The sequence below is a fragment of the Seriola aureovittata genome, chromosome 4, assembly GCF_021018895.1.
Source record: "Seriola aureovittata isolate HTS-2021-v1 ecotype China chromosome 4, ASM2101889v1, whole genome shotgun sequence".
Classification (NCBI taxonomy): domain Eukaryota; kingdom Metazoa; phylum Chordata; class Actinopteri; order Carangiformes; family Carangidae; genus Seriola; species Seriola aureovittata.
This window is the reverse complement of record NC_079367.1, coordinates 7,584,774-7,608,428: the sequence shown is the minus strand read 5'-3', so window position 1 is coordinate 7,608,428 and position 23,655 is coordinate 7,584,774. Positions and strand designations below refer to the sequence as shown.

At 36.6% G+C, this 23,655-nt stretch overlaps 1 protein-coding gene across 2 annotated transcripts in view; it reads left to right on the top strand.

The window, feature by feature from the left end:
- The window catches only part of lsamp (limbic system associated membrane protein), a 408,425-nt gene that overhangs the window by 379,712 nt on the left and 5,058 nt on the right, over nt 1-23,655 (top strand). For both annotated transcript variants that reach the window (XM_056373907.1, XM_056373906.1), the window contains 3 exons: nt 13,331-13,462; nt 14,598-14,718; nt 23,490-23,638. In XM_056373907.1, the coding sequence (XP_056229882.1) occupies nt 13,331-13,462; nt 14,598-14,718; nt 23,490-23,638 (402 nt within the window). The remainder of the gene's footprint in view (nt 1-13,330; nt 13,463-14,597; nt 14,719-23,489; nt 23,639-23,655) is intronic.

Genomic DNA, 23,655 nt, shown 5'->3' with positions numbered 1-23,655 from the left:
ATAAAAATGACAAAAAACGTCTTAGTATAGTATGGCATAAAAATGACAAAAAACGTCATAGTATAGTATGGCATAAAATGTCAAAAAAACATCATGTTATATTAATGTATAAAAGGTCATAAAAACATCATAGTATGGTAAGGCATCAAATAAAATTGTATTGTAGGGCATAAAAATGACAAAAAACGTCATAGTATAGTATGGCATAAAATGTCAAAAAAACATCATGTTATATTAATGTATAAAAGGTCATAAAAACATCATAATATGGTAAAACATCAAATGAAATTGTATTGTAAGGCATAGAAATGACATAAAACATCATAGTATAGTATGGCATAAAAATGACAAAAAACGTCATAGTATAGGATGGCATAAAATGTCAAAAAAAACATCATGTTATATTAAGGTATAAAAGGTCATAAAAACGTCATAGTATGGTCAGGCATCAAACAAAATTGTAGTGTAAGGCATAAAAATGACAAAAAATATCATAATATAGTATGGCATAGAAATGTCAAAAATGTCATAGTATAGTATAGCATAAAATGTCAAAAAAAACATCATAGTATATTAAGGTAAAAAAGGTCATAAAAACGTCTTAGTATGGTAAGGAATTATACAACAGTACAGTAAGGCATAAAAATTACAAAAAACGTCATAGTATAGTATGGCATAAAATGTAAAAAAAAACATCATAGTATATTAAGGTAAAAAAGGTCATAAAAACGTCATAGTATTTTAAGGCATCAAATAAAATTGTATTATAGGGCATAAAAATGACATAAAACATCATAGTATAGTATGGCAAAGAAATGTCAAAAACGTCATAGTACAATATGGCATAAAATGTCAAAAAACCATCATGTTATCTTAAGGTATAAAAGGTCATAAAAACGTCGTAGTATGGTAAGGCATCAAATAAAATTGTAATGTAGGGCATAAAAATGACATAAAACCTCATAGTATAGTATGGCATAAAAATGACAAAAAACGTCATAGTATAGTATGGCATAAAATGTCAAAAAAACATCATGTTATATTAATGTATAAAAGGTCATAAAAACGTCATAGTATGGTAAGGCATCAAATAAAATTGTAATGTAGGGCATAAAAATGACAAAAAACGTCATAGTATAGTATGGCATAAAATGTCAAAAAAAACATCATGTTATATTAATGTATAAAAGGTCATAAAAACGTCATAGTATGGTAAGGAATGAAACAACATATTACAGTAAGGCATAAAAATTACAAAAAACGTCATAATATAGTATGGCATAAAAATGTCAAAAAAAACATCATGATATATTAAGGTATAAAAGGTCATAAAAACGTCATAGTATGGTAAGGCATCAATTAAAATTGTATTGTAGGGCATAAAAATGACATAAAACATCATAGTATAGTATGGCATAAAAATGACAAAAAACGTCATAGTATAGTATGGCATAAAAATGACAAAAAACGTCATAGTATAATATGGTATAAAATGTCAAAAAAAATCATGTTATATTAATGTATAAAAGGTCATAAAAACGTCATAGTATGGTAAGGAATGAAACAACATAGTACAGTAAGGCATAAAAATGACAAAAAACGTCTTAGTATAGTATGGCATAAAAATGACAAAAAACGTCATAGTATAGTATGGCATAAAAATGACAAAAAACGTCATAGTATAGTATGGCAAAGAAATGTCAAAAACGTCATAGTATAGTATGGCATAAAATGTCAAAAAACCATCATGTTATCTTAAGGTATAAAAGGTCATAAAAACGTCATAGTATGGTAAGGAATGAAACAACATAGTAAAGTAAGGCATAAAAATGACAAAAAACATCATAGTATAGTATGGCATAAAATGTCAAAAAAACATCATGATATATTAAGGTATAAAAGGTTGTAAAAACGTCATAGTATTTTAAGGCATCAAATAAAATTGTAGTGTGAGGCATAAAAATGACAAAAAAAACATCATAATATAGTATGGCAAAGAAATGTCAAAAACGTCATAGTATAGTATGGTATAAAATGTCAAAAAACCATCATGTTATCTTAAGGTATAAAAGGTCATAAAAACGTCGTAGTATGGTAAGGCATCAAATAAAATTGTAATGTAGGGCATAAAAATGACATAAAACCTCATAGTATAGTATGGCATAAAAATGACAAAAAACGTCATAGTATAGTATGGCATAAAATGTCAAAAAAACATCATGTTATATAAATGTATAAAAGGTCATAAAAACGTCATAGTATGGTAAGGAATGAAACAACATAGTACAGTAAGGCATAAAAATTACAAAAAACGTCTTAGTATAGTATGGCATAAAAATGACAAAAAACGTCATAGTATAGTATGGCATAAAATGTCAAAAAAAACATCATGTTATATTAAGGTACAAAAGCTCATAAAAATGTCATAGTATGGTAAGGCATCAAATAAAATTGTAATGTAGGGCATAAAAATGACAAAAAACGTCATAGTATAGTATGGCATAAAATGTCAAAAAAACACCATGTTATATTAATGTATAAAAGGTCATAAAAACGTCATAGTATGGTAAGGAATGAAACAACATAGTACAGTAAGGCATAAAAATTACAAAAAACGTCATAGTATAGTATGGCATAAAATGTCAAAAAAACATCATGATATATTAAGGTATAAAAGGTCATAAAAACGTCATAGTATGGTAAGGCATCAATTAAAATTGTATTGTAGGGCATAAAAATGACATAAAACATCATAGTATAGTATGGCATAAAAATGACAAAAAACGTCATAGTATAGTATGGCATAAAATGTCAAAAAAACATCATGTTATATTAATGTATAAAAGGTCATAAAAACGTAATAGTATGGTCAGGCATCAAACAAAATTGTAGTGTGAGGCATAAAAATGACAAAACACATCATAATATAGTACGGCAAAGAAATGTCAAAAACGTCATAGTATAGTATGGCATAAAATGTCAAAAATCCATCATGTTATCTTAAGGTATAAAAGGTCATGAAAACGTCATAGTATGGTGAGGAATGAAACAACATAGTACAGTAAGGCATAAAAATGACAAAGAATATCATAGTATAGTATGGCATAAAAATGACAAAAAAACGTCATAGTATAGTATGGCATAAAATGTCAAAAAAACATCATAGTATATTAAGGCATAAAATGTCATAAAAACATCATAGTATGGTAAGGCATCAAATAAAATTGTATTGTAGGGCATAAAAATGACATAAAACGTCATAGTATAGTATGGCATAAAAATGACAAAAAACGTCATAGTATAGTATGGCATAAAATGTCAAAAAAACATCATGTTATATTAATGTATAAAAGGTCATAAAAACGTCATAGTATGGTAAGGAATGAAACAACATAGTACAGTAAGGCATAAAAATTACAAAAAATGTCATAGTATAGTATGGCATAAAAATGTCAAAACCGTCATAGTATATTAAGGCATAAAAGGTCATAAAAACTCATAATATGGTAAAACATCAAATGAAATTGTATTGTAGGGCATAAAAATGACATAAAACATCATAGTATAGTATGGCATAAAAATGACAAAAAACGTCATAGTATAGGATGGCATAAAATGTCAAAAAAAACATCATGTTATATTAAGGTATAAAAGGTCATAAAAACGTCATAGTATGGTCAGGCATCAAACAAAATTGTAGTGTAAGGCATAAAAATGACAAAAAATATCATAATATAGTATGGCATAGAAATGTCAAAAATGTCATAGTATAGTATAGCATAAAATGTCAAAAAAACATCATAGTATATTAAGGTAAAAAAGGTCATAAAAACGTCTTAGTATGGTAAGGAATTATACAACAGTACAGTAAGGCATAAAAATTACAAAAAACGTCATAGTATAGTATGGCATAAAATGTAAAAAAAAACATCATAGAATATTAAGGCATAAAAGGTCATAAAAACATCATAGTATCTTAAGGCATTAAATGAAATTCTAATGTAAGGTAAAAAAAAATGGAAAAAAAACACCATAGTATAGTATGGCATAAAATGTCAAAAAAACATCATGTTATCTTAAGGTATAAAAATCAAAAAACATAATATTTTAGAAAGGCATAATATGGTAAGGAATAAAACAACATAGTACAGTAAGGCATAAAAATGACAAAAAAAACGTCATAGTATAGTATGTCATAAAATGTCATAAAAACATCATGTTATATTAAGGTATAAAAGGTCATAAAAACGTCATAGTATGGTAAGGCATCAAATTAAATTCTATTGTAAGGCATAAAAATGACAAAAAATGTCATAGTATAATATGGCATAAAAATCTCACAAAACTTCATAGTATAGTACTGAATAAAATGTCAAAAAAACATCATGTTATAAAAAGTTATAAAAATCAAAAAAAGTAATATTTTAGAAAGGCATAAAAAGATCATACACAAGATATTCCTAAGCAGGACTTGAACCATCAACCCTTGAAATGAAAGGCATCAACTCTTACCACTGTACGACCCTCAGGCAAAAAATGGCAGGGAATGTTATAGTATAGTAAAGGGGAAAAAAGCAAAAAACGTCATTGTAGAGTATGGCAAAAAATGTCAAAAAAACATCACAGTATATTAAGGTATAAAAGGTAATAAAAACGTCATAGTATGGTAAGGAATAAAACAACATAATACAGTAAGGCATAAAAATGTCAAAAAACTTCATAGTATAGTATGGCATAAAATGTAAAAAAAAAACATTATAGTATATTAAGGCATAAAAGGTCATGAAAATGGCATAGTATGGTAAAGCATCAAATTAAATTGTATTGTGAGGCACAAAAATTACAAAAAACATCATAGTATAGTAAGGCTAAAAAATGTAAAAAAATATCATAGTATAGTAAGGCGTATAAACGTCATAGTATAGTTAGGCAAAAAAATGTCAGAAAACGTCATAGTATAGTTGGGCTAAAAAATGTCTAAAAACGTAATATTTTAGAATGGCATAAAAAGATCATACACAAGATATTCCGAAGCAGGACTTGAACCATCTAACCCTTGGAATGAAAGGCATTAACCCTAACCACTGTACTACCCTAAACCATAGCACCAAGCCATATTAAAATAAAGTCTACAAACGTCAGAGTATAGTGAAACACATAGATGTCATAGTATAGTAAGGCAGGAAATGTCCAAAAACATCATAGTATAGTAAGGCGTATAAACGTCATAGTGTAGTAAGGCGAAAAAATGTCAAAAAATGTCACAGTATAGTAAGGCAAAAAAATGTCAAAAAACTTCAAAATAAAGCAAGGCAAAAAAATTTCAAAAAACATCATAGTATAGTAAGGCATAGAAACGTCATAGTATAGTGAGGCAAAAAAAGGCAAAAAATCTCACAGTATAGTACGGCAGAAAAATTTCAAAAAATGTTATGGTATACTCAGGCATAAAACATCATAACATAATAAGGCATAAAATTACCAAAAAAATGCAAACTATACTCAGGCAAAAAACATCATAGTATAGTAAGGCATAAAAACATCATAGTATAGTAAGGCAAAAAACGTCATAGTATAGCAAGGCATAAAAACGTCAAAGAACATCATAGTATAATAAGGCAAAAAGTTTCCAAAAACACTTTAGTACAGTAAGACAACGAATTTTGCCGAAAAACATCATATTATGTACTATGGCATAAAACGTCATAATATAATAAGGTATTACATGGTATTATACAATAAATAAAATACCATGGCTCCCTTTTGTTCGAGCCATATTATAAAAAAGTCATATAATAGTAAGGCAAAAAAATGCCAAAAAACATCAGAGTATAATAAGGCTGAAAATGTCACTTTAAAGTAGTGTTAGAGTCATCAATTAGCCACAGAGAAAGGGAACAACATGGATTCCAACCCTTTGCACTGAGAGGCTACAGTTTAAACCATTTTACTACCATGCCCACCACAAAGAAACGTCATGGTACACTAAGGCATAAAACATCATAGTATAGTAAGGCATTAGAGTTGCCAATAAAATAATGTGCATGAGAACCCAGGCTGGCACAGGGAGAACATGCAAACTCATCACAGAGAGGACACTGTGCCGGGAATCAATCCCAGAACCTTCTAGCTTTGAGGTGACAGTTCAAACCACCCCATAATAAAGTCATAGTATAATCAGGCATAAAGACTTCATAGTAAGGCATAAAATGTAATACTATAATAAGGCATAAAAAAAGTCATAGTATATGCCACCCCATAATAAAGTCATGGGATGTAAGGCATAAAAATGTCATAGCACATTAAGGCATAAAAATGTCATAGAGGCATTACAGTCACCAATAAAACTTATGTGAATGTCTTTGGACTGTGGGAGGAAGCCGGAATACTCGGAGAGAACCCAAGAGTCCTGGTTCCTAACCCAGAACCTTCTCACTGTGAGGCAACATTTCGAACCACTGCTCCACCATGTCACCCCACAATAAAGTCATATATTTTATTGTATTAAGGTATAAAAATGTCATAGTTTAGTAAGTAGTAGTCTACAGAAGACAGAAGCCACAACTAGCTTGTTTGTTAATGCTAGCTAACATGGTTAGATAAAATCAGCTAAGTTGAGTGAGTTAGTTAGTTACCATTGTGATATTCTCAGTTAGAAGTGAACCTTCAGATAGCTTTCAGTCAATCAAATGTAAGTATGCCTAAATTGATTGTCTTGGAGACATAGCCTCTTGGAGGGCACATTGGAATGATCTAATATGACTTCCCTCCAAACATAGTGCGAACGAGTTCACTCAAATATTGGTAGGGACAATTCTGTCCTCCCAAAATATTGATAGGGACATGTCCCTACTGTCCATATGCAAACCTATGCCCTTGCTTTGTTTATTAACATAAAAAGAATATGTTTCATTTAAAAGCAAAGTTTCTGAGCGCAGTCATCTTTTCATTATCTCCACCAAAAGGAATGTGTTGATAATTACAGTTACTCACTACAGTAATTATTTGTTGACCCATCATTTAAATCACACCGACTGCCAACAGAAAGATAGCTGCCATGTGGCTGCATTAGATAAAGCCAGGACCAACTGTCCAAACACACACACACACACACACACACACACACACACACCCATGTTCAAACACACACACATTCACAAGAGTTAAAGGTCCAAGAAGAGCGTGATGGGTACGTGCACACATACAGACCACAGCACACATACTTTCACACTTGTGCAGACAAAAGAAAATAAATGTCCCAGGGTCTTTTATGCTACTCGACTCTGAAGTTTCTCAAATCAGCTGCTTAACATAAATTAGCATTTGGAAAATAAATGTAATGTTTCACAGTGTGGTAAAGCGATGCTGATGAATGATGCATGAGGGTATGCAAATGAGCGCCATCCAGTTGCCAGCTGAAATTGCTGGTTTGTGATTCACATCCCTCACCCCTCTGCCTCCTCTGTCTGCCCCTCCTTCTCCCCTCTCTGGACCCCACTCTTGCTTTGGCACGTTGGGGTTGGGGGGCATGTGTGCATCTAGAGAATAAACCTACAGAATAAGTGTTGGTGCTCCCATCACATCGCTGTCCCTCGCACCTACAAAGCACTTTAATTGACATGGAAAACTTGTAGTTGTTCACACAAACTTAAAATTGCCAGTGCAATGCAATCAATATCCAGCAGGCATTTGTAAAGGTGTACTTCTTCCAGGCCCCTCAACTCTTCCCAACTCGTTTCCAGCCTGCTGTTGCATATCCCAAAGGCCGCAGGGCTTTCAGCAGAATAATGTGTGGAAACAGACAGCAATTATATGCATTGTCTTTTCAGAATGGCTACCACCAGGCTGCATGGCAAATTTGAGGATGGCAGAAAAAGAATTTCAGCTTTGCGTCCAACAACGGGTGAAAGGCTGGTTTAAAGAACATATTTCATTTTCTAAAAGAAAAAAAAAACAAACAATAATTGATTTCCTGTCACTACTCAGCTATTAACAGTACATGTTTTTCACCTTTTGACTTTTTTCATGTAGTTTTAAGACAAATTTCATAAGCTTTCAAATGATAATGGCTAAGGAGACATGCTGGCTAAAGTGCATGATTTAGACAATCACGTCTCCACTGTAGGCAGCTGTAATGCAGCTGTAATGCAGCTTACTGTATAACTGAATTATTTGCAGACGTTTCCTGTAATTCTCAATTATTACTCAGTTTCCATTTACAGTATCCTTTTTGGAGTAGGGTGATTTTTTCCATATATCCTTTACTCTTAAGTGTTTATACCCACATTGTTTCAAACTCCCGCATCAGAGATTTTCCTTAATGCTCCTAAATGCTTTCCAATGCCTTCTAAAAAGGCACCGTTTCCAAGGAGCTCACCAAAGGTAATTTAATTTAGGATCTTAGCAGGCTGGGTATATAGTCCTCTCCAATAATCATGGAATAGTTTCCTTCTAAAATTAGACGTGCAGCCCATAAAATGGGACACCTCTTGAAAAATTATTAGGAGTGAAAATTAGAACAAATCATGACACTTCCATTTGCATTGCAAAATTATAACTGCATCCATGTGAAGGATGAACTTCATATTTTTTATGCTTTTGATGCACAGCTCAGTAGTCTAAATACATTCCACAAGCCCTCTTATGTCATGGTCCCCCACTTATGTCACTTAGGCTATCTCTCTTGTCTCACCTGTGTGTATCTGATTCGAGTCACTACGATTGGCTGAGTACTATCACATGACCAGTGCTGTAAAAGCTAGAAAACCTGTGCCAGTTAAAATTAAAGATGCTTGAAGCCGCTGTTTATTTATTCAGTGAATGCAAACTTTAATGATTCTCACTAATTTATAGGTTATAGGTCTGGTGCCGGAAAGGACAGCGTCTGGGTCCAGATCTGGACCTTGATCTGACTATTAGTGATCTCTGCTGTAGACCTTTACCATAAGGAAGTCCAAAAAGGACTTGGCAAGTTACCTATCTTGGCCTATCTGGCTATGTGGAAAAATATATAAATATATAGTCACACCTTGTCCTTCCCTTACTTGTGGTACTTTTTTCCTCTCTGTCACCCACTTTCCCTTCTCTATCCAGATTAGCATAAAAATGTGATGACATAATATAGTGTAATGCCAGGATTCATGGGGCTTTTCTAATGGCTTTTTTAATGTGCACACTTTGAATCAGTCACTGCGTTCAGTGCTCCCCAAAAACCTTCTAACAAATGTGTCTGCACCCCAATGCATGCATGCACACTTCATACTCACCATCGAGACATTATGCCTCCACACACAGGCGTGGGCATGTGTGCATATGCATGCACATATGTATTGTACACACACTCTAATCAATTCCCTCAAGACAAGATTAACTAATCTATCTTCATTACACTTCATTAAAAAAATAACATGTAAAGCACACACTTCATGTGCAGAAAGCTGTATTCTCTTGAGAGTACAGACAAAGATGCATGAAATGTTGAATTGTGTTTAATTGTTTCTTTAGACAATACAGCATGTTCCATTCATCCTTCATGATTGAGCAGTTCTTTGTACACATCAGATGAGATTACCGAGTTATTTGCGGCGTTTAAACAATAAGTCAAATGTGATATTTCTGTGCAGAACTTAGACACAGCTTTGTGTGTGACACCTTCTATGCTACACCCAAAGATTCACCCTAAATCCAGACCTGCTGTTTTACATTTAAAGACAATCAAGGAAGCAGAGCAAGCAAGCCAGACAAGCAAATGCAGCCCCAGAGAGCCACATTGGAGTTTCCACAGGCCCCTCTAGCAGCAGGGGGGCTGAAGACCTGCTTTGACAAGTTGTTGACCTCTAAAACTCCTACATAGAAATACATACAGAAGAATATCAAGATGGGATTAAAGGAGAAAGGGAATCCAACATCTCTTTTGAATTGACAGACAGAGGATAAACTGCCAAAAATGAAATGCTGAACATATAACTTCTTCACAGCTGCACATTCCTCACAGTCAGACTCCTCTCTCCTCTTGCCTCTCGTCTACTGTGCTCCAGAGAGTCTGTCAAAAAAACATGTGCTATCTTAAAAGGTGTATTCTTGTAATATATTTGCTTTTTTGTGTGTCTCCTAAGCTTATTTTCTTGATGTTTGCTCTCATTGTACTCACCTGGGCATCAGAATGCCAGTTTTGATTACTCATTAATTGGGAGCTCATCTTAAAGTAAAGCATTTATTTGGCCTCTGCTGGACCACATGCTCCGAAGGCAGTGCTCCGGTAATCCATTTACCTATTCATTCACTTAAGAGTTATTGCATGTGTAGTTAGCATTATTTTGTGTAACTGTTGTACGTTTATATAGTGGTTGCCCTCATTTTCTTATTTTCAGTGACTTTGCGTATCCAATTCCTTCATTGCTTGTTCTGCCTAAGTTCAGGATCATTTTTTCCTGAAGTTAGTTTGTGCGTTGTAGACCCTCTCTGATCACCAAAAGAAACGGTTATTAGTTTTTGTGTGCTGACTCTGAAATTATATTGCTGGTCAAATAATTAAAATGGTTCTGCATGATAAATCTGATTAGTGCCATATTTCTCCAAATTGAGCTAATTTTCCCCCATGAGCCTCTTCCTCTCATCCGTCATTTAAATTCTCTTCTATCCTCTCTTCTCTCGTCTTTGATCTTTGCAGTCACCTGGTTTACTCTCTCTCTCTCTCTCTCTCTCTTCATCCAGCACCAAACCAAAGCGCTGAAGAAGAGGTTGAGCTTCAATAGAATTTCCATGGCAACAGATTTTCAATCATACCTCTCCAATCATGTTACTCTGGCAGTTCATCCAGGGAGAGCTGAATATGATCTGGTTTAGACTTTGATCATGATCCCACTGATCTTTCAATCAGCATGAAATAATATTGTATCAGCTGACCTCCATCTCCATCATGCACTTGGTTTTGAGGATTTAGACCATTTTCATTCAGGCACAGTGTTGTAAATATTTGGTGTTTCAGGCCTGTGTAAAAGGCCCACTGATGTTTTTGGGGGCGTTGTTATCTGTTGTTTTTGTAGGTTTAATGAATGACATGAAATGGCATGTCATTCATGTGTGTGCACCAAAGCAGAACATCTGTTTTTCAGCTAGCCTCCCATATCACAGTCCCTGAAGTTGCTGGTTCATTTTCAAGGGTGCGGCACAGTGGTCTCACACAACTTGCAGCCCCTCACTTGGAACAAAAGCATGAACTTTCTCACAACTGAGACTACTGACATTTACTGTTGTTACAAACAGTGCACTTCTCTCCCCTTGCCCCAGAGATCTCTGTGCAATTTATTTCCACTCCCAAGATTCTATCATTTCTTATTTCCATAGATTAAGGGAAGTATCAGTCGATGCTATTGTAGTTATTACATTTGCGGGGTCCTCAGGAGACTATCTTCCTTCAGTGAAGATAATTGTATAATTTTGAGAAATACCCAGAGAGCTGCACTGTTGCCATATAGGCTCAAAGCAGACGATTTCTTATTGAGTTAGTACAATTTCCAATGGTTTCTTTTTCCATCAGGCCAAAATGGATATCAGATAGATGTTTAAGACAAATAAACATGCTGTACATCTTTGTATAGTGTGCAAACACATCCTACATAGCATTAATTATCACATCTCTGTCAAGTTCATTGCAATGTCACACATGACAAACATTATATAACATCACAAATAAGGATGTTACTGGGTGCTCACACCAATGCTATCTTCAGATGTGATAAAAGATGAAGCACCATCAACGTGACAGCACGTCAAAGAATTTGCCATTTCTTCTTCCTGACACACCCATAGATCTTTAATAAGACATACCAGATCTTTCCTAATGAGACGTCGAGACACTGTGCTCTGTACACGGCTAATTAGGTGGATGGCTCATTGAACAATTAGTCATATATCTGTCTGATAGTCTCTGTGGTTTTCCTGCCCTCTGTTCAGATGTTTTGTCTGACATTTGCAGATACCATTCCTCTGTTAATTGAAGCTTTCAGACAAACAGGAAATAGCTTAAGAAGTAGCTGAATATTAAACACGCTTTGAGTTGAGGAGTCAATCTAAGTCATTCAGTCTGAGTTTTTCGGCATGACCTGACTGTGAATTTGAATTACCTCTGTTGCTGATAATGAGCATGAAAGCATGCTGTAGTTCAAAATGATGCCTTGTTTATTTACCCCTTAATCAAGAGCAAGTCTCAGTGAAATGTAAGTGTCAGTATGCATCAAGCGAGGTGCTTGTCGAACAGTCAAGCAGCATCTCAAACCTCCTCCCCCTGCCTCGCCTTTCCAATGCTGGATCGGATCATTTTTCACACAATTACTTTAGTGACTTTTTGTGTTTACAGCCAAGTGCAACACCTTGAGTGCCTTCAAGGAGAGCCGGACAAAAAGTGTGTGTTGTTATCCCAACTGGAACAATGAACTTGTCTTCCCTTCTCCCTGTGATGACAGGTTTTTCACTCACTCCATTGCCTTCATGGTCAGATGACATGTCCTATGAGCTACTTTGTTTCAAGCACACTGACACTTTTAAAGATCTATATCTGATACCAGTATGAACTGTGAAAGCAAACTCTTTCTTGTACCTTGTGCTTTTAGTGAATCTGAAATCTGAATAAGATTGGCCATTTGTTTCCTTTCCATAATTGTATCTCAGTGTCCTCCAGTCCAACGGCAGCCAAACCAAACGCCAACTGACGCAGGTGGCAAAATAGTAGCAGAAGCCAGATTTACTCATGTGCTTGTGACAAAGCAGAATTTTTTATGTTATTTATCACTTCAACTGCAAAAAAAAATAAAATACCAGTTTCTATAGCACCAGAGTGGAAAACTGGGAACAATGTCAGCCAAAACATAAAAGCATGAGGACAAAAATATAAAACATCCAAAGTGTATGAGTGTGTGTGAAGCTGCTTGTACTAAAAGTCAATCTGAGTTTGCTCAAATAAGGAGTAATACATGTTCACAGTATCATGAATGAAATGTAAAAAATGTGACTCCATGCTGATTCTTGCTGTCCAAACTGTGACAAAGAAACGGTAAAGCACATAACTCACCCACCTACTGCTTGCCATTTTACACTTCGTTTCTATTAGGATTACACAAAGAAAGTATGATAATTAGTGAGCTTTATGCATTGATAGTTGGGCATTCTAAGCAAAGCCAAAGCCAACATAGTTGTCCATATCTAATGGACAACTATGTTGAAAGAGTTGAAATATAAGATTTTATTACTCTGGAGTGGATCTCATTCATTAAACTTCTCTTCCATTTGCTTTTTTCTCTCTTCGTCTCTCCTTTTGTCTCTATCTCTGCAGCAGAGCCGTTGGATGGAGAAGAGTACCTGGACATTATAGGCATCATGCGAAACCAAGCGGGGCGTTACGAATGCAAGGCCAGCAATGACGTCGCCACGCCGGATGTCAAATACGTCAATGTGGTTGTCAACTGTAAGTAATGGGCGACCGCAGAGTGCGCTCTATTCCAAACTGATCAGTATTCTCACCACGTCTCGTGTTAGACATTTCACAAGATGATGCACTCAACAGATAAAAGCACATAAAAGTCAAGACTGGAGTTAAGGGTAGAGACATGCAGAGTATAGTGTGCGATGGGAAGGGGAAGGCTGTATCTTGAAAGTTTTGGAGCACCCTTCAGACTTCTCAAGATGAACCCAGGCAGAAAGAGAAAGATCTGTGACTTTGATTGCAACTGTCATTTCGATGGTAATCTTTCATACCATATCATCATTTAAGAGACACTTAACATTTCAAAACAAGATCACCTAATTACATCTTGTCAGGGGTCCATGTTCGGATCTGATGACTGTAATACATACGTTGGCTGTTGAGGACTGATGAGCAGCTCATGAGATATCACAAACCAACTCCCTCCCCAGAGGAGTTATACACTTCTCTTTGATCTGAACAAATCATGTATGGCTGTTTGCCCAAAGTGTTCTTTAGCCAAGTCTGAGAGCCAGAATTAAATGATAAACAATTCTATATTAAACCATTTCTTAGTGTTTAATCCTAAATGGAAAATGAGCATTAATCCCCATGGGACATATTTCTGGCCATTGTGACGTTTGTTGAGATCATTATGTCTATATGATAAATGTTATACTAAACTTGATGAATTTTAACTTTTAGCCCCAAATCTATCTGACATTGATTTATGGGGCTTGTGTGGCCTATAATTAAATAAACTTTTACACTGTAAAATGTAGCTCAAAGAAGAAACTCTCAATTCCTTTAGCTCATCCACGATATTTGTTGATTTGTTATTTGTTTGCTTTTATCAGTGGCATTCAAGAAAGACCATTTGTCATTGTATGAAAGCGCTTTTCTTCTTGCTGAGGCTTATATCAGTGATCCTATTCAGACATAGTGGACATTATAAGAGTAATTTAGTTTTTAGGAAAAAGGAAATTCTAAGAATTTCAAAGGAAACTGAAAGAAAACATATTTGCCAAATGAGAGGAGGGAGAGTAGCAGCATGTGCCTTGATATTTATCGTACATGGGAGCTGGTTTGGTTATTAGTTTTATGATGTGACTCATCTCAACACTGTGTGACTCTGCAGACCCTCCGACAATAAAGAAAACCCAGAGCTCAGAGACTCAGGTGGGCCGCATGGGGACGCTGCAATGTGACGCCACCGCTGTGCCCACACCAGAGTTTGAATGGTACAGAGATGAAAAAAGGTAAAAACCTAACTCACATTTAGACATTTACACTACACCAATGTCACAAATAGACTCCTGTATAGAGCCACACACTGCATACCTGATGTTGCCTCAGAGAGATGGTCAATTATCATATATCAACCGGAAAACACACTGATTCATGATGATTTCGCAAACTCAGTCTGTGTATTTTTTAATGCTTTAGCCCAAACAAGCACTAAGAGAGTGAGCTAAAATACATGAGCTGTATTCAGCCATTAAACAATCTGTTAAATACAGCACAAGCCATTAGCCTCCTGTATCACAAACAACCATATCAACTGTAAGACTGATCCACGATGGCTAGAACCCACTGACGCCTCTTCATTACCGTAATGCTCCCCTTTATAATGCTTCCAAGCTGGAATACCTCTCCTGTATAGGCCTATGTCGAATCACTGGAAACAGCAAAGTCTTTGTGAAAAGCCTTCACAGCATGTTGAAAGGCTCTACTGTCTACACATCACAACAGCAGTTTGGGAAAGTTTTTACTGTACCGTGTTTAGCACTAGAGCTTATTGTGCACTTTCCGGTGTTCCTTTCCTTTCTGTACTGAAACATAATTTGTGATGATTGATAATTAGTTACAGCTAGAAAGCACTGCTGGTGATGTGTGTGTGATGAAAGATTGCAGAAATAACTTTTACTTGACCCGACCTGACTCGCCTCGAGGCAAAGGAGCAAACGTGATTTATGTTGCTGCCACTGCAAATTAAATAATGGGGCTAAATAATGAGATTTACATTGAAGTTACTTGGGCACGAGCATGGCAGCTGTAAAGAGGCTTTCCTGCTCACTGTTATGAACACGGGTAATGAATAGCATTGCTTTCTAAATTAAAAATCCTATTGAACGCTGTTCCCAATATTCACGCCTTTGGTGAATATGAGCATTCATCTCTTGAGTTGTCTCCATACTGCACTGAGGTCCTGCCTGCGGTTTTTCAGAGACTAGCCCAGGTCAGACGCCTTCTGCATGATTTCTCCTGAGATGATTCCCCTTCATCTCCCAAATGTGGCAGCAGCTTCATCACTTTATTCTCTGCACCAGACATGCTCTGTGTCATTTTACCAAGTGGTTATAAAGGATCTCTTTGATTCCCTTGTCAAATCTGCCCTCACTGTGGTCCCATTGTCCCAGCCCAGTGTTAATTTGATGACATCATCTGTGTAGTTTGATAAAGACTAATCACCCACTTAATCACTCACTGGGCTGTTATTCCATGGTTAATTGAACATTACTGCATAAGACAGCGGTGCATTGTGTTATATTCTTTCGAAAAGAGAAAAAGTAAAATAGATTGGACATTCTTCTGCATGCAATTTAGATACTGTAGTCACTGAAAATCTCAGTAATCCTTTTCTTATACCACAAGTAATTCCGCTGAAATGGGAATCAGGCTTCCCGCAACTGTACTGTCTCCTGTGAAATTGCAAATTGCGCGGTCAGACACAGATGTTCATTGGAAAGCTATCAATTTAAGTGTCATGCATGTATCTGGAAAACACTTTAAGAGGATTGAAGTGTAATGACATCCAACAGCAATGACAACCCAGTGCCTCCATTTCAACACTTGTCATCTAATAACCAGAGAGCTTCCCTGTTCCGCAGCAAACTCACCACCTGAGTCATTCTGGGACTCGAGGGGGTTGAATGGGAAAAAAAAAGCTAATGATAAGAAAATTGCACATGCACAGCAATGTGATCTGCAATTTCACTCGCGCCCAAGCTACAGCAGTAAAAGTTCACCGAAGATTGAGAGAAAAATATGGGAGGAGAGTCACAAGTGTTATCACAGATATGGTCTCTAAAGTAATAGGCCTATCACAGTGCTTGAAAAGAAAGATTTATGGTTGTTGAAATATTTTTGCATTATCTGTTGTTTCCAAACTCCATCTATCTCAGTTGTTTTGTCCCCTGGAGGATTTTGGCTATGTGCCAGTTCATGCCCCCCCAATTCCCCCACCCCTCCTCTTCCTCTGTGCCAGTGCACTTTCTCCTTGGATGATGATGTTTATGCACCATAATAATATCATTTGTCTCTGCTTGGCCAGTTAATTTTATAGATCCCCTCCCAAAGAACCCCTAGCCCGTTGTGTCTTATTTACCTGATTGTTAAGGTGGGGTCTTGCTCCTGCGCTCGTTTCCCTCTAAATAAGTTCAACCTCATCAGCACACAGATTGTCATATTATGGACACCCTGAAATCTACATTTAACTCACAATGACAACATGCTAGTTATGGCTGCATTTCGATTTCAGTTGCTTTCAAGCTTTCGATTCTTGCACAACACATACACACAGTGCCAGATTTACCACAGAAAATTCTTAGTCATTTTTGAAACCATGGGTTTTTTATTTCAACACAGGAAGATAAAAGCTGTCTTCTCATCTCTAGATGGCAAGTATTGATTTTGCTGACATCTTTTACTGCTATTTTATCTCTTTTAACTACTTACATAACATTAGACCATGAGTTGGTTGAACACAAAGTTTCTGACTCACTTTTTACTGTTTTCTCCGGACACATTTTAAGATAAGAACCCTGTGAAAGGGGTGTTAAATATGTGTTGATGGCTACATACAACCTCTCACTGTTGGCTGAGAGCTTTGTTGTTAGCTGTGATTCACATATATTGCTTTCTTGTTAAAAGCAAATTAAAAGACAGCTAAAGATGTGATATCTCTGTTGTAAATGATGACTTTCCTTCCTTCCTTTACTTATCTTATGTGCAGTACTAGTTTTTTCCTGAACTGCACTTGGACCAGCAGCAGACTGGACATACTACTGAACTGAAGACAGAATCAGCACTGACTTTTGCAGCCACATGGATGCTGATGCATTTACTTATTGTTCTATGTACTGAAGTGCCTTTGGACAGTGTTGTAGCAGCTCAGCAGCTAAATACATAGTTTGGGACTATGAATGTTTGAACCAAACTGAACAATGTGATTCACATCAGCAGGGATTGATGATTTCAGCCCTCAGTGAGCATCGTAAAACTGAATGAGCATGTTGAAGACATAAAAATAAATATCATCCTATCGTCCTAGTATTTTAAGTAAAGATAAGGAAAATGTAGGGTGAGACTTACTACTAATATGACCATGTTTGGCTGATTAACTCACTTATTATTGTTATATTATTATTTACTTAAACTCATTCATTATTTTCAGTCAGTATACGGTTTCACTTTTAACGTGTACATGTGTTTGGCAGACAGTATCATTGCTGGAGTGTAAACTTCCCCAAAGCCAATTAGGAGCAGGACAGACCGACTAACATTACCCTGAACCCCAGTGTCAGCCTCCACACAGTGGGGTAATAGGCTACTACACACTGGATGTGCAACTGTAGCTGTGAAGGTTTTTTTTTTTAACGTAACCTGTAACCCCACAAACCGATGTAGTCATGTTATGTTGCACTCCGCAGCCTTGGAAGTGATGCTTGGTAACTACTGTATGTACGAAGCTAGTTAGCCAAACGTGCTAACAATTGCAATTGACCTGTTATTTAGCCCTATCTATTCCTTAAACTTGTGCTTATGTGTTTTTGGTTTCGGAAAGAAAAAAAATACCCTCCAAACTTTCTTATGAGAGAACAATGCACAGCGCCTGGACATGTGGACAAATACAAAGCTTGACAGACAGTGTTTAGTGGGTTTAGTTCAGTTGTACTCTGTGGTCAACTGGACCTCTGGCACATTTTGATTTGCTAGAACTTTTCTCAATTTTCATCCTCATTAGCTGTGACATCACAACTGAATCAAACCTGAACTCAGCTCATGTTTTTTTAAGAGAACAAGCCCAGGTTATCATTTTTACAGTAAATTAGTCGAAGCGATTTCCTTTGCTTCCTTTCCTTTTTACACGAAAAAAAGAAACTAACCAAAGGTGTGACTGCACCCTTACAGCTTATACCTGCACTAATAACTGAAAAATTTTAAATTTCCCCACGAGTAAAAACACATGAAAAGTGAGGAGACGAGGGACTGATGATGGATGGATTTGGATCGTCACCTCTCATTATTTCAATCTTAAACATACTTTAATGATTTCTGCATTCTTAGAAGTGCAGTTAAGTTTTCTGATCAGCTTTGCTCCCTCGTTGTATTAAACCTTCTTTAATCCCTAAACTGTATTTGACAAACAAATATTTTAATTACTGATACCCTTCAGATGCAGGATTATTTTAGTAAAATAATAGTCTCACTGTATTTGACATTGGTTCATTGTTTTTTCTTAATCTCTTTTAATACTTTTAATATCTTTTGTTTCAGATTTGTTGAAAACAATTGCTGTAGCTTAAACACAGTATGTTACATTTTATTAATAGAGTGACAAGAATACAATTTCAAAATGAATCTTGGCTCTCAGTCCAAACCTGCTCATTATGCTACACCAACCAAACTACACTGTAGCTCTCTTGGAAGAGGACACAGACACACATTTTTGTATTGGCTCAAATTAGCATCAAAAAGATTTTAAGCTTGTAAATGGATGTTCACAAATAATTCCAAAGTTCATCAAGCTAACCTTTAAAAACCTGTCAAATAAATTTTCATGAAATTCAAATTTGTATCATGTGTAGAGAAAAAGTTTGTATTCATAAAAAAAGAGGGAGACCATGAATTAAAACTTTAATTACATTAATTAAAACTGTGAACAAATGATATCAGTGGTGAAGTCACACAGAGACACTGTGAAAAAAAGGAAGTGCTTCTGGGAACATCTGTGTACAGATACAAAGCAGCAAATATAGACTGTGAAAAACTCAGCACACTGTGAGTGATGCAGAAGTTACAAGTATTTTGACGCTGTTATTACACCTGAATCTGATTGCATAATAACAGTTCAGTCACAAAGCGTCCAAAGAGTCCAGTCAGAAGGCAGCTGGCTCTGTTGCCTTCATCTCCGCTAGAGATCCAAAAGGTGGAGTAGATTTGCAAGATGGATGACGGCGTTATTGTCCAGTCAGATTCAAGAGTAAAAACAGGGTCAGAATTCATACTTGTAACTTGAGTGTCACACACAATGTGGGTGTGATGTGAGTGCTGAGCTTTACAGGAGGTTTTTCTGCTTTGATCTACACAGAGAACTCCACAAAACCACTTCTTCTTCACAATGTCTTTGTGTAACCTGACGACTGATGTTGTTTGTTCATAGTTTTTATTCACATTCTTTTTTTTTCAAATACAAATCTTTTCTACACATGTACAAAGCAGAATATCACCTGCAGATTTATTTTACAAGTTTTCGAAGGTTGATTTACAACTACAGACTTTGGAATTTATTATTTGTGAACATAACTTTACAAGTTAAAAAACCATTTTGACCCTCATTTGAGCCCATATTTTTGGGCCAGTTATCTAATGCCAAGTTTAAAAAGCGTTGCTCTCACCTGCCCAAATAAACCAAACTGAAGTAAACACTCCATACTTCAAACAAACCGCATGGCACTTGCTGGTGAACACAAACTTGGCTACAGAGCTCGCTTTTCTCTCCACTCCTGTGAGTAGAGACGCCTCACCTAACCTTATTCACATCCATCTTCTGTCGGTCTTAATATCCACATGAAAACATGCACCTCCTCAGGTGATCAAATGCACCTCTGATGCTCTGAAACTTAACTTCACAGCATCTCTGACTCCACCAGGATCTGAGAGACTCTGCAGCACTTAGAGACCTAATTACCCTCAGTAGACTGATCCATCATGATCTTAAAGCAGCTGGCCAATAGTTCATAACAGATCACTGTAACTGCCTGGCTGTCAGGACCCTCCCTGCTCTTTTTGTCTCTTCTAACTGGCTGTGTAGGGAGGAAATTGGATCAAACTGTAAATCAAACGATTCTATAATGTTAACCCTGACATCTGACTGTAGAATCAACTGCTGCAGTCTATCTGCAAACGCATCTTTGAAAGCAGAGTGTCTCTCCTGCTCCTTGTGCAGTAAATCACTCCATCCATGTTTATAACATGAGAAAATCCAAAATGAGCCGTCAGCCAACGTAACAGACAGATATGTTTGTTGTTTTGTCAGCTGATACATAGCTATCACAGCTACTGGACCGTTTTCAATCATCTCTGGGTTACAAGTCTCAGCAGGACTCTCCACTTGATTTCATTTATCATCCGTCTTGAATCATAACAGGCCTGTCACTTTCTCTGGCAGTGATAACCTACTTTAGATGCTCCCACACGCTACAGAATCAAATCTGTCCATCTGATGATTTGCTCTGGTCTTTCATCTCTGCTGGCCTGCCACCGCAGACCTGCGCACACACTGCATGCCCTCTGCCAAATAGAGGGGTCAAATCATTTCAATCCAGGGTTTAATGTGGCAGAGTGGCTTTGTGCATCGAGAAATGATGACCGGAGTTAGCCAGTAGTGCACTGCTGCCCTCTGTCTGCGGGGGATGGATTTCAAGTATATAACACTCTGCTCCAAAAAAAGGTAGAAATGCACATTTCTGCCAACTTTTCCGATAATGTATTCCAGTCTATTATGCCAGATGAAGAAGCTGGCACAGACACAGGCATATTTGACGATGAACTTGAAATCAAAAGTGAGGGAAGTTGCAAGCTGCCGATCTGCGTGTGCCAACATATTAAAAGTTAAAATGGGCAGCAGAAATGTTGAGCTCAATAAATGCTAATATAAAAAGGATCCACACTTTGGGGGCTAAAGATCCAGTTTGCTGCTCTTTACTTTCCAGTTTTTCTGCTGCTGGGCATCCAAACTCACGGCCTGTGTGCAAATAAAGCCGACCACAAACCTTCACTGTGAAAACAAAAGATAGTTTTGTCTGCTTTGACCTTTTTTAGGTCAGTTTTTTTTCCCCCTGCTGCTGCATTACAATCATGCACTATAATCTATAGTAAAACTAGCTGTTTGCTTTCAGCTCCCTGTAGTGCTTGTGTATTATCGGGGTCTCTCAGCATGCTCTGTGGGCAGGCAGTCCTTTTTAATAGTGCAGTCACTTCTCATGAAGACACACTGGAGAATATATCTGCTGCTGGCCTTATCGTTGTAGGGTGGGGGTTTGCTTTTAGATGGAGTGGGGACACTGCTGTAGCACACACACACACACACACACACACACACACATACACACAAACACACACACACACACATTGCCACTGTTCCCAAGGTGTCCCTATGGGAAGGACCTCAGCACTTTATCAACTTCCCCACTCCCCACTGAGCCAAATTATGCTGTGCCATGATGTGCATTCTCCTTTTTATGTTAATACTTTCTATCAGCTAAGTATGTGTCAGCATAAACTTCTCGCTACCCTGCTCAAATTCCGATTACCACATTACCCAGACTTAAGCAGGATTAAGTTGAGGCGCCTTAAATGAACTTCACCTCATTCATGATACGAAAGGGCTCAATCAGCCCAGAACAAACAGAATCCAGTATGTGCACCGTGTTATTAAAAGAGTTTTATTTGGTTGCGATGATGTAAGGAGCACTTCATCAGCGAGGTATACAGTCTGAGTCAGCAAACTGTATTGATTAATTTGCTGTGAAAGAGGTTCAAGGTTGACATAATTGATTGTCAGAAGTTTGGTGGTCATTAAGGCACCCAGAAGTGCAGAATTGGACTTTAGCAGCATACTAATCTTTTATCCCAAAACAGGATGACAATGATCCTGTTTGTCTGATGGAAACAAAAGACGACAAAGTAATTTGTTGAAACAAAATAGAACAATGACATTTTGAATTGTTGAACCAGAGGAAGAACTTACAGTAAATATCCACACAGAAATATTTCCTGAGGAATGTTTATGTCTTGTTTTGACATGTTTATAAGTTGTTACATTTCTGCAAACCCTAAAGGAAAGTCTAAATGTCATCTCGTTTTTCTTTTCTGGCCACATAATTGGATGGCTCTCTGGTAAATGCAGCATTGTGTTGTAATGAAAAAAAAAAAAAAAGGTTTGGTTCAAAATGAGAAGGGCATCTCCCCTCTTTAACAATCACAACATCTACTCTCATAAAGTTCACTGAAATGACACTGACCCCTGCTATTGCAAAGTGACTGCCAGCACAAAAGCAACAACTCCTTATGGGATATGATTAATGTTATTATTTATCTGAATACCTAAGCCCACACACAGTAAATACTGGCATTTCTGTTAAAATTGTTGTGAGGTTTTTATTCATCTTTGGGGCTGTGTTATTAAGGTCTGTTATTGATTTGTTAGTATATGGATCTGGCTGTCTCCAAAGTTCCACTACTTGGCCTTCAGCGTGTAGTAGTAAGTGTGCAGAAACAGTCACATTAAAACTAAATTGAATAAAATATAATTTATTCATGAACAAATTTAACAGAAATGTGCGGTACTGACAAAATCATTTTGTGAGGGGATTCACAGAGATCACTCTATGAAGCAGCACATTGTGCCTCCAGAAGATAACACCACATTCAGAAAATAGCTGAATCCTGACAACCACATGCCACACAAGGGCCATGTTGCTGTAAAGCTGATTATCAAGTCTATTTTTAAACCACAAGTAGGTTATCAGGAATTTTTTTAAAACACTAAAAGTGTGTATTTTCTTTTGGTAAAAATTTTGTTAGCTAATTCAACTTTAGTGAACTTTTCCTTATGTTGTATTGTATTGTATTTATTATGTTTCCTGAAATGTCACTAACTTCCCTCTAGCTTCAAATCCTCTAAGTGTCATTACTTTACATTTCATTTAAAATGGCCTCACATCTGTGTGTCTCTCCTCTCCAGGCTGTCCAATACCCAAGGCATCAATATCCAAATTCTTGGCACTACCACTGTTCTCATGATTGCCAATGTCACCGAAGAGGATTATGGGAACTATACCTGTGTGGCCTCGAACCGGCTGGGCGTCCAGAATGCCAGCCTTTTCCTCTATAGTGAGTATGGCCACTAC